The sequence below is a fragment of the Hetaerina americana genome, unplaced genomic scaffold (assembly GCF_022747635.1).
Source record: "Hetaerina americana unplaced genomic scaffold, ioHetAmer1.1.p SCAF_8, whole genome shotgun sequence".
Taxonomy (NCBI): domain Eukaryota; kingdom Metazoa; phylum Arthropoda; class Insecta; order Odonata; family Calopterygidae; genus Hetaerina; species Hetaerina americana.
The window spans coordinates 19,436,447-19,449,287 of NW_027287427.1; the positions used below are offsets into that span (position 1 = coordinate 19,436,447).

General features: G+C 34.7%; 1 protein-coding gene across 1 annotated transcript in view; it reads left to right on the top strand.

Moving 5' to 3' along the window:
- LOC139697949 (dynein axonemal heavy chain 1-like) overlaps positions 1 to 12,841 on the top strand; it is a 500,497-nt gene that overhangs the window by 254,249 nt on the left and 233,407 nt on the right. Inside the window, exons 38-39 of the mRNA XM_071596807.1 lie at positions 1,334 to 1,539; positions 2,076 to 2,238. Coding sequence (XP_071452908.1) covers positions 1,334 to 1,539; positions 2,076 to 2,238 — 369 coding nt within the window. The remainder of the gene's footprint in view (positions 1 to 1,333; positions 1,540 to 2,075; positions 2,239 to 12,841) is intronic.

Consider the following 12,841-nt stretch of genomic DNA (forward strand, 5'->3'; position numbering starts at 1 on the left):
TCCTATGGCAAAGCAAGGCTCTAGGAATCAAATTATCTTATTTAGCTGATTTATGTATTTTATGCTGAGACTAATTGATCCATCCTCGTGCACGAACATACGGTCGTTTATTCGAAAATTAATAAAATGTGGTCAACTAAGGGCTGCAATTTGTTGCTTATATTTTTTCGTTCATCCGTAAACATTTGCATGTGGAGATTTTCTTAAAGAACTACATGTAAAACGTGTAGACACATTTCCTCATGCCCGTGGCTTAAGTGATAATACAATGTAATACGCGTTCAAGAAAATATGTAGAGCCACGTGATTTCCTGCAATGGCGGGAGTATTTTTTTATTTAGTCGTTTTTCTCTTTTTCCCTTGTTTTTCAAAAGAGTTGATTTTATTAAAAACTGTACTAACCTATAAAATGTACACTAGTTTCACTCTATAGACAATTGGCCAACAGTTATAGGCGATGAGAAGAAAAAGTATTTTATTAAAATGCATTCAATCTGCCCATTAAAGGTAGGTTTTGCATGTTCTTTAATGACTATTTACCTTCACTTATCACAAAAAATGTTTCATGTTAATTGTACAGTATTTCTTTCTTCATTTCCTCGTAATAACAGCCTTCTTTTTTGCTGGTTAAAGACGTAGTCTCTCTCTGCCTCTATACCACTAAGTTCTCGTTATCCCTTATTTCACGGACTTCGACGTCGCAATGCCGTTTACGTATATCCCGCAGCAGCTTCCTTTCGTGAACCACTGTATTTATAACTTCAAAATTTGTTTCCTTCTTCGTTCATTTTATTTTTCCATTCTCCGCTACGTACAAATCTCAAAAGGTATGTATACGCTCAACCTCTTGCCTCAAAGGCCAGGTTACACGTTAATAAAGCGTACAAATCCGTAATAAACAATTTATTAGTCTTTTATTCACATATTTACTCAATGTAACCTGTCATCAAATCATAGTGACATATCATCTTCTTGTAAATGTTTCCTTCGCTAAGGCAATTCTCCTTATTACTACTATGTCCCTTTTCCCTTTAAACAAGGGCCAAATGCATTAACCGCAAATAAATAAACTGACCAATATGGGTGATATCCACGAATATCGAACGACTACATTTTAAAATGTGACCTGAAATCGCCCTAGAGTACCTATGTCCTCGTCGTCAACAATAAATTATTTACGCGCCATTATTAGTATCCATAATATTTTGACGTAATTTGATGATGAGAAATAACATTGATTTACATCTAAAATAAACATTAATTAATGTGTACAGTGCTTTTATGCAAATAAATAAAATGTTAGTAACTATCCTTGCTCTCTTTAACCCGTTAGATATCGAAGTACCCACAATGGACACAGTAAGGAGTTCAACACTATTGGGAATGCTGATTGGAGGGGAATATCCTACTCTTTGTGTTGGCCCCACGGGGACAGGAAAGACGGTAGTGGCAAAGGCTAAAATAATTTCAGACTTGCCAAAAAACTTTCTCTCTGACATCATCATTTTTTCCGCTCGTACATCCGCTAATCAGACACAGGTAATGAATTATTAAATTCTTCTCATATAAGTAAGAGACATAAATTAATGCCGACCGAGGTTGTAAATCAACGAAAATATTAAATATTTATAAAGTTGTCAGCATCGGATCAAAACCATGGGCCATACCAAAAGTAAAAAATGGGCCTGCCTTTTTAATGTAAAGATTTATTTCTCGCAAAGATTAATTTTCCAGCAAGCTATTCAGCCTGAAATAACTTTCTTTGATTTTCATGAATTATAATAAAAAAGACAAGAAGTGAAAGTGAATTATTTTTAGCAATAATTGGCCGGAAATCTAGAGTTCCGGAAATTGAGTTTCCGGGTATAGATCTCAGCTCTCTTATATTTTTTTTGAAAATTTATTTATCCGCTGTCTTCTCCTATATACATTTGTTTCCTAGAATGTATTTCCACTTGAGATTTGCTGCCCAATTAGTAATATTCGCTTTTAATTTTGGAGGGTTAACTAAGACTACACTAAGTATAGAGATTAATTTTCCCAATATTAATTCCTTTTGATTAATTGCTTTTCAGGATCTTATTGACTCCAAACTTGATAGAAGGAGAAAGGGAGTGTTTGGTCCATTGCTCGGCAAGAAACAAGTATTCTTCATTGACGATTTTAACATGCCTGCTCTTGAAGTCTTCGGTGCTCAACCGCCGATTGAGCTGATTAGACAATGGATGGATTTTAAAGGTAGGAAAAAAGCGTTTTGAATGTCGTGTAAGCTGAAATCGCTCCATTTTTTGACGCATTATACGTAATCGTTTTAGTAATTTAAAGTAAAGATAATCACTTATTATTCTCTACGTTTCAAGAGATCAGTTCTTTTCACGAAATTATCACCCATTGTTGATTGATTGCATGGATAAATAATAAGTTGACAGGAAGGAATGATTAACTGATGGGCATTTATTTGCATAAGGCAACTGATCCAATCGCTGTCCAACGCATATTCTGGTTGTTTTGCAAATATATTCTTAATCAATACTCTTTTGTACCAAATTAAAATATTTTAATTGGATTAAGGAAATGGAAAGATTAATATTATTACCGGGTAGTGAAAATCTTCTATATTCATCTAAGATCTAAAAAATAACATATGGCATTTCATCTAAGTCCACTTTATGCACAAATGGTGCTGCACCTGATATTAGGAGTGGAATTTTAAATGAGGATAATAGAGCATGAAGTGTAGTTCATATGTTCAGAGGTATTCAGAGATAGGGCGGTATGATTTTACGGTTTTTTAATGCAATGTGACAGAACTTGTTTCTTCTATTCTTATGAAACTGTTTTAAATTTTACTCGGTGGATATTTTCATAGTACATATAAAGCGAACCGGAATTTCCAAAATTATACCGCTCTTAATAAATAGTGAATAATTGCTGTTTCATTTTATTTGTCTGCTATTCTTGATCATAATAGAAGGTTTGACCTTGGTTTTGTTGGGAAAACATCGGACATCCGACAGCGAAATTCTAACGGTGTGAGTCATACTAATAATAAATATTTATTTATATGATGAAAGCTTTTAAAGTAACACGCATATTAACGTTTTAGCTAGGAAGCATAATTTCAAGATTGATTTAGCTCTGATTCGTCCCAATTTCCTTTTTTTAAAGTAGAAAATTTATTTTCACACAGTATTTTTCGTGCTCAAATTATATAATTAATTTAGTAAGAATACACAGTATTACTATGTTATTGCCGATTATTTCAACCTGTGTCCATGGCACGACATTCTCATGCTCATGGCTATTTATCCGTTGTACTTCTCTCCTTCGAATGCTTTACTATCGTCTCGAAAATGAGAGTGTTTTGATTACATGAAACAATGAAAGTTTTCTTGGAAAGAGTATATTAAAGTGGTGTTTGAGCACACGAAAGGTAAAAATACTCCCTTTCTATCTGGCTATATTAAAACGGGCACCCTTGAAATACCCGAGCAATACGAAACCAAAACGTTCACAAATCGGGCTTAATAATCAACAAATAAATTCCACCTCTTGTCTCCGGTTTATACGAACGACCCTCAGCCCTAAACACTCACTTCTGTTCTCATACGAAATTTATAGACTTCGCCCTGGTCCTAACCCCAATGAACAGCGTCCTCTCCCACGCGCTAATCGAAATCCCATTTCTTCCACGAATGTCTCTGAACAAGGTGTCTTGGCAAAACTCCAAGGAACGTTAATCGTATATATTTTGATTATAAATTAATTATATATCATTAATAAAATTCCTCTTGTATAACGTATCTTATTGAACATCTATAGTTAGATAGCCAGGCAGCTCTTTCGAATAATTTTGATCCTGAACTCTAAAACAAGCTATTCAACAGATTCAGGTGAGATGTGGCGGTAGTTTGTTAATACGATGTGAAAATGTTATTGTCAATTGAATTTGATCTTACGCTCGGTATAATGCCAGTGATTCAAGTACCGGTCATATGTTAAAATTCTTTGAAGTTACACTAAAAATATTTTGTACACTCTGAGATTTAATTTTGAATATTGGTAATTAAGATAATTCCCCGCACGTATTATTATACCTTCTTTTTATGGTAATTTCAGCTTGCGCAGTTTTATCATACACTTATCCGTAATGTTTTCAAGAAAGCTAGAATAATCTTTAAACTTACTAATAAAGAAAAAAAATTGGAATCGTTCACGTATAACTGTAGTATCATGTTCACATGCGACGATTCATGCATACGAATCCCGAAAATTTAGAATTGCATGCTATTGTATTTTCCACGGCTTACGGTGGGATACATACAGGTGAAGTCTAATGTTTTTCTGGTGGTTGCTTTTAAGACTCCAGGCCCTGAGGATTCAAGCCTAATATCCTAATTTTATTACAAGTGCTCATTTCGATATTCATTATTTTACATTTACAAATAGTTGAATGAAATTCTAATGGAAAATATTTGTACGGAGGAACCAAAATTTTCTTTATATACATGTATTAACTGTGTATGAAGAATATTCCTCATTCCGAATGTCGGACTTCCTAACAAACATTTATATTTATAGCAAGTGTGTAAATAGGAGAGAAAGAATGAAATGTACTTTAAAAAGCAGATTGAGCTCGTTATATTCTGCTCAATTTGCCCACGTGGTATGAAACCAAGTTAACGCGTAGGTAGCTTGGTGTAATTTAGTCGCATTGATCCAATGATACATTGATTTAATGGCGTAATATTTTTTAATATTTTAGCAAAATGCTTGCTTCAACCTAGGACGTAATTGTTTATATATTATCAAAACATGCAGTATTGTAGCAATTGATTAAATTTCGGGTGGCTTGTTTTGGCTATAAAGCTAGTTAAATGTGAAAAATTGACTATTAGTGCCGCCAAAAATCAGCGTATATGAAATCTGTACACTTAGAATCAGAGAATATATGATTTATTATATGATTAATTATATGGTTTATTATATGATTTAATAAAATCGCGATACAATTCGACCGATTTTAATTCTGTCTTCCGCCCTAAAAGTTACTCTTAATTTTCCAAGAGTTTTCATGTAAATTTTTTATTCCATAGTGTCTTATTCATTCTGTAGAATACATCATTTTCTTTAAATTGTTGCTTATGTCTTGACCTCTTCATTCCATGAAAAGAAGTGCTGTACTGAAGTGTAGTCTCACATCTTCTCTGATGCCTGTGGGACTTTTAGAAAGAACCTGGTTAATGAAATTTAAACGATCCCCTCTAAAGAAAATTAATGCATGCCTCATCTTCCCAAGCATGCCGCACAGTCTCCTATAAATTTGAAGGGTCTTCTTTAATACCTTCGCATTACCGGTGTATTCATTTTTCGCAGTGAATCATTAGTTTTGGGAGCATGTGATGCCAGTCGACCATCATTTGTTAAAATTCATGATAAGTCCTAGGATGATGCGTCTCAAGGTAAATGTGTCCCTGATAATTAAGAAAGAAAGCACCATCCATGCTGTCTCAGTTTATATTTCAGTGGTCTAGATAATACTATATATCTGTATTAGAGTAAGGTAATTTTTGTAACGATAGATAATTATTTTCTTTTCCCAAATATAGCCTGTAACATTTGGTTTTCAATACTTTCTGTAATGCGCCATATCAGTGTTCATTTACCAATTTAAATTATCTTGTAAATTGTTAACTGCAACATTCAATCAGTTATCATAAATTTTGCAAAGTTCAATCAAGATCAATTTCATATTGGATTAAGTTAAAGACGAAGTATCATCTCCTTGCCACAAAGCTTATATAGTTGTCATATGAGTAATAAGGATTACAGGAATTAATAATTCGTTGTGCATAAGTATAAATATCCGAGGAGTGGGTTCATACATATTAAAATTTTCCTAAAAAATAATTTACTAGTAAATTAAATGGATTTGTTTTAGATGAAAAAGAGTAAATGATGATTGCACATGCATATATCAAAAGTAAAGGATATTCCCATATTATTTCTGGTAGAATTCTGGCAAAAGATAACTTTGCGAAGATGGTTAGCTTTGTGAAAAGTTAATATTGGCAAATTGGACATTCCTGACGTTATTGATACTTTATTTACACAAAAAGAACATTAAGAAATTACTTTGTTTGGTCATGAAGTGTGTGCTTAGCGAGTTAAAAATATGGTTATAACTATTTCTATGTTGATATGGTTAATTTTCGACTAGGGATATAAAATATATGGAGAAATACATTCTTTGGATATGTCTGATGAGGATCAAAAATGCCTAGTTGTCTGCAAGCTATTCTGTGAAAACATTAAACTTAAACCTGAGCAACCAAAATGAAACTCCTTCAAAATAATATCGTATCTGACTCGACTGACTAGATTTTGATTTCTAATGCATATGAGAGATGGAAAAGTAAAACAAAAATGTGCATAACAGACACCGCGTTGGCAAAAGCGTTTATCAAATAAACCTATAAAATGAGTTTTACCATCAAAGCATACGGGACCTAAAATTACCCGTAATAAAGAAGGGCCACATGAAACCGGACATTGGATTGAAAAGCTGAGTATTATATTTTCAAAAACGTATTTTTTCAAACTTAACGCTTAGCTCTGAATGCCAGGTGATAAAAAAAGCGTCCGTAAATAAATTTGTTTATCCTTTAATTGAGAAAACAGTACATTATAAGGCAAACTGATTAAAGACAAGCACTAAAAAAATACATTCTTTCAGCAGAGCGTTTTTGGATTTAGTGGTAAGATTGTCTCTTGGAATTCTAAGACCTGGAGAAGAATTTGAAGCGTATTGTTTTATTAAATTATATTCACTAATACTTATGATTCTTCCAATTAAGGGTGGCAGTTATATGTTCAAAGAAAAAATCTAATATAACTTAGGAGCAATGCAAATAGCAAAGAAAAATTGCCTTTGAGTTGTACGCTCTTGAGTGTTAGTCACTTGGAGGTTCTTCTCAGCCATAGCGTACTATCCTAACTCCTATTTAAAAAATAACGTGAAAGAAGCAAGTCGTAAAAAATGCTTTCTTCTAAAAATCCAGGCACCACAGCACACATTCTTCTTTTAAGTCTCGTTTACCACCCCACATAGTGCCATTAAATCATCTCTGCCATTTGGACCACAGCTACGTGTATTTTACTTCAGGGTCTCGTTTGACGCGGACTTACTTTCTCACGCAGCTACGCTCTTGGTTTTTCGAATAAATTTTCTTCGGCGAACTTTTCCGTCAATTTGTTACGGAGTTCGAATTTGAGCACCTTTTTCAATCGTGATAAATGGTTTTCGTGGTGCAGCGGTTGTGGTTGCTGGTAACAGACACATCCTGGAAGACAAAAATCCATTCACTAAAGGGAGAACCTCGGAAATGGATTGGAGCTTGGCAGTTTTATTTCTTCAATAGAATTTGTTGCTTGGCAAGATATTATACTAAGAGGGAAATTATTTATCATGAAATTCGTGACACCTTTACGATTTTGATGCATAGAATACGAATGTAGAAATTTTACAGTTTTCCACTCCAAGCATTTTCATGCCCAGATTTATAGAAATATGAGACTCCTGTCGAATTACTATTAAACTATATGACGGGTACAGTAATTATTTGTAATCCTTACATCATTTACCTTACATTAATTCTAGTAATTTTAATTCAGTGTAATTTATTATTTTAGGTGAATAATACGTGCATATCTACTTGATAATGAATCTAATCTGCAACTTTTTATGTAGCCATTTACGGATCTGAGACTATATGTTTCTATCTCTAAATTTACATCCAAAATTTTGTTCATTACTCGCTGCATATGGTCTTTTGCTCACAAATTACGTTTCAAAAACGTTTAAGAAGCTTTCTCGTCCCAGTTCCCTTGGAATCTCACCTTCTCTTCCCATTCATCCACTTCTCCCCTCTCGTTGCCTCGATCCTTTGCGAACACTGGAGAGAATGCTGAAATTTATAGCTGTTCCCTTCAACTTCCTTCCTTCACCATTTTCTCGTACTATTTGAAAGGGGGATGGAGAATTCCCCAAGGTAAGGTTTCGGACGGGATTGCTTAAACTTCATTGAATCGCACCGTTTTTTTTTCAATTCTCTCCTGAGGGAATCATGGAAATATATTATCCTTGCCCCTATCGTACGACAAACATTACCCAGTTGGTTTCTCGGTTTGAGTAAATCTACATTATCAACTCTCTTTGGTTATTATTCTTTTAAAGTGTCCGAACGGAATCGTAATATATTGAATTCTCTACGCGGTGGGTTGCTATATCGTCTCTGGACGGTGATATTTATGGTTTTCGGTTGAAAAATTGCCTCTACGGGGTGCATTAATGCTACTTAAAAGAAATTCTGGTTTTCAGTAGTTTAACGCTAATACGGTGTTAATGTGAAACGGTCTTTGTTACATTTTGCGAACTTATTTTTCTTTATTTTTTACCATTTTAGTAGTACCCTTTGGAGTTTACTTAAATTATTTTTCATGAATTTTAGACGAAATTAGTGGCCCACACGACAATATGTACAAATTTTGTGGGAAAAACTTGAACAATATCAGACGCAATCACGTAACTTTTGTTTAAAATATTTTAGCGTTGAGAAGATTTGACCTACGAATTTAGATTCCCGCATTGGATACTAAGTTACAGAAATATTCGTTAGTTCTTTTCCTTTCTTTCCTCTCTTGTTATTTATTTATATAGTTCGTTAAAAAGAACGAACACGATGTACTCTTGAAAGTTTCGGCACAATTTTTATGCCCAATTTGGAATTTTGAGTGTAAAAGTTTATTAGTAATCTTGTTAATTGACTTATTCTTGTCAAATCTAATTGAGATCCTTATGGTAGCCATTCCTTTCACAAGTATTCTTCGAGTGACAAATCAATGGTTTGACATCTCTCTAAGGACTTTAGTATTCATCTTCAGCTCAATATTTTGAGAGGTCCATTGTTCAGCTAAAATCCAAGGATTTCGATATGATACGCAGCACCGTAAAGGCCATTTCCACTTCACTCTATACGTCTTATTTCCCTTTTTGAGTCCAATAACTTGATTCGGCAGAGATAGATTTCCGTGGAACAGTTGCAAGTGCGGTAGTATATGGCCTCTTGATTGATTCAAGTGCCCCATTCTCAGCCGTTCGCATAATCAGCATGGGCATCGGAAAGTCGGAATAGATTCGCGGATAGTGGTTGGTGAAAGGATGTAATGAAATTATGAAAGCTTTCTCAATACTTAAAAAAATATTCCAGCATAATATCTGGTAGAAGCTAATAGTGTAATCTGCTAGGAAAAGTTAAAAATTGGATTATCTCTTGCAGTGATATGTATTTTCGTGATAAACATTTGTTTGCTATATCGAAATTTATGAAAGTGTTTTTCCAAAATCATCACTTTTTGAAATAATAAAATCATGGTCACATAAAAACCTGGTTTTCATCCAGCTCTAATATTTCGTCTTCCCCAAGAAATTGTCGGATTGTAAAATAATCCCATTGTAGTTTGACAGCGACACCCAAAACTCTCTGGTTTTTTCGCTTAAAACTTTAAAATAGTGTTAGGATTTGGTTTTTTTTCAGTTCATATCTGATAGTTTTTGTTTGTACCGCATTTGATGAAATAAATTAGGATTATCATGGGAAAAGTTGCGATTAAATATCGACGACATATATTCGCCAAACGATTTCATGTCATTTCAATATAATACAGTTTAAATAACGTTTAATAATTTTGAGAATAAAACAAATTTTCTCAAAAAAATTCTAAGTGTTAACAGCATATGTAATCGTTGATTGGACTTATTATGACTACCTTTCTCATGCTGACATAGGCATCATGGTCCTCAGGCAAAAAGTAATTTTTGGGATACAATAAATGTAGAGTAATTTTGCGAAATTATATTTTTATCTCCCAGTTAGTGTAAAAATAATTCATGAATATTACACACTATATAGATTAGAGACTTTTCACCAGTCAGAATAGGTACCAATAGACCGTATTGGAAGTTGCAATAATGGCCAATTGGTACACGATGATACACTGCTTACAATTTTCCTGAAATAATCACTGAAGAAAGGTCCACCAAGTGTAAGTGCAATTCGTGAATTTTAGCCATGCCGACCGCCAAAATGTGAGCAGATGTTTTTTCCTCATGAAAAAGCACTTTCCTCTTCTTCATACGCAGTTATTTTTTGCAATTTTCGGAATAATGCCATCATCTCGTCAAGTAATGGTGCGTAATTCTGTTCTGTATTGCTTTAAAATTTTGAAGAAAAACGATCAATACAATTCCATGAATATCCCAAAAACACTCATGAATTCCATTCCATCACCTTCCCGGCCTTTGAGACCATCTTCGCCTTTTTTGGAGGAGGTTTACCCTTTACAGGTTACTGTTTTGACTGTTCTTTTAATGCAGGATTTTAGTAGCGGATCCAAGTTTTATCTCAAGTTATGAATCGACGCAAAAAAAATGACTCGCTTCGATTAAACCCATCCATCAGGGCCTTGGGAATGTTCACCCGAATGCATTTTTGGTCCAAAATGAGCAAACACAATGGGCGGATAACTTACATACAGGTATATCCAACTCCTTATTCAATATATGACAAAACGTTATTCAGATGTACCCATAACCTCTACAATCTCATCAATCAAATCAATCAAACTTAAGGCGACGGTTCTCCAGTTCCACTTGGTGAACTTTATCGATGCTATCAGTTGTTATCTAAGTTTTTAGCGTCATGAACGCTCATTATCAGCTTAGGTGCCACTATTACGTTCAAATTCAGCTGCCCAAAATTTCACGGTCGTACATGATGTACCAAAGTTACCGCACACGGCTTTCAACTCGTTATTAATTTGCGTAGACGTTTTACCTTTCAAAGACAAATATTAAATGACAACTCGATAGTCATTGTTTTCTTTTTTCACAAAAGCCCTCGCAACGACCCTCTAAAACGATTTTTAGGTCACAGCTGAGTGTCCAAAATGATTGACATTTTGGTGAGTACCATTAAACTCTTGCGCAAACGTATTCCCCGACTTTTACTGAAGAGTGCTGCAACCTTTATGTTGAGACTGGAAACTTTTCAGACAACCCTCGTACGCCTATAGTGGTGTTTAAACTCAGTCTTCCCTATGATTAAAATCTGCCACCTGTAGAATTCTATTGCTTTCTCCCCAGTCATCCCTTGTTCCATATCCGTTGCCCCTTGCCTCACTGCCATCCCTCCCTTTGCCTACAGTCACGCTCCTCCGTCCCCCATCACTATCAAATATTTTCTTCCTTCTAATTGATCGTACACCCAATCAATTATTTATCCCAATTGCATCTTGTTGGCATCTACACCTGACTAATTACCAAGATCTTGTTTTCGGCTTAAACTTGTACTAATAATATTCTATCACTCACTTGTTCTATCTTTAACAGGCCTATCCTTCCGTTTTGTTCAATACTACGATATTTCCACTCCTCACTGTCTCTCTTCCCCTTCCCTATATAACTTTTAACTTTCTCTTCGGTAACCCCAGCAATAATTCCATCTCACGCACTGTCCAATAATATTTTTATTTCCTGTCTCCATCTCTCACTTTATATAGCCTATAATTTACCTATCCTCAACATCGTCATCGTAAGTGATTCGGTCCATTGTTGTGTCCCTTCTGCTGCCGCTTTCGATTTATGTGGTAATTGCGTGTGATAAAGGCCGCAGAAGCCTGACTCTCCCGCTGTAGACACACGAATCCAGCGCGCTTAGTCCAGTAGCCGAATACAGTTACCTGGACTCATTTCTACACTTTTGCGAACCACAATTCATGGAATAAATATTTGAGGTGGTTTCCTGTTACCTTCCTCTATAGTGTTTCATCGTGACACCAATACTCAGTGGCCGCCTCGATGTGGTCAGACACCCTTACAGCCGCCTCATTGAATAGTGGACGCTACGTGAACTACGTCTCGTCTGGCTAGTTGGTAGGCGCAATGATAGTTGTCCCAACTATCATTGCGCCTACCCCAGCACAGCTCTACGAGTCATTACTATGCACAAGCCCTTCCGCCATGTCAAGGTTGTAGTCAATAGTTTGGGTACTAAGGGATATTTAGCTTTATCAGTTATATGTTCCACTTATCATGCATTGCAAATGTACTAAGTTAGTGCTGTGTAAATGCATTCTTTCTTCGGGAATCGATTTTAGGAGAAAAAATAATGTGATCGTTTTGGTGAAAAAGGAAAATTAATTTTCAAGATGAATTTTTATATATCAGATTCACAAAAATTATAGCTAAGAGGTAAATATGATGTTTCATTGATTGGTATTGGAAGTTATGAAAATCTTCTGGGAATTAATTAAGCAGGGTCTCTCTTTAGAAAGCCTCAAAAATGTTTCAATCAACGAGAATGGAGAAAAGAATATTCTCTCGATATTTATGCCACGATTTTGTATATTTGTTTAGGTAATATTATATTAATTTTAAATGCTTATTTATTTATTTTTAATATTTTCGCCCTTATCTTTCCATTATTTCAATGCAAACTTGTTCGAGTTGGGGACCTATAAGACTAATAAAATACCGGCAAAAAACGGGATGATATTACTGTGCTTATTTGAGTAAAAGATTGCTTAAAGAGATACGCGGAACCAGTGTCCCAATAGGAAACTGGTTTACCATGATTTGGAAGTAACCACATAAATAAAAACCATGTACAGCAATCACTTATGGGATTGAACTGCCTGGAAAAATTCTTATTTGCTTGAAACGATTTTATTATACTATGAAGGGTGGAAACTTTCTTAAAGATGTATTTAAAATTATTAAAAG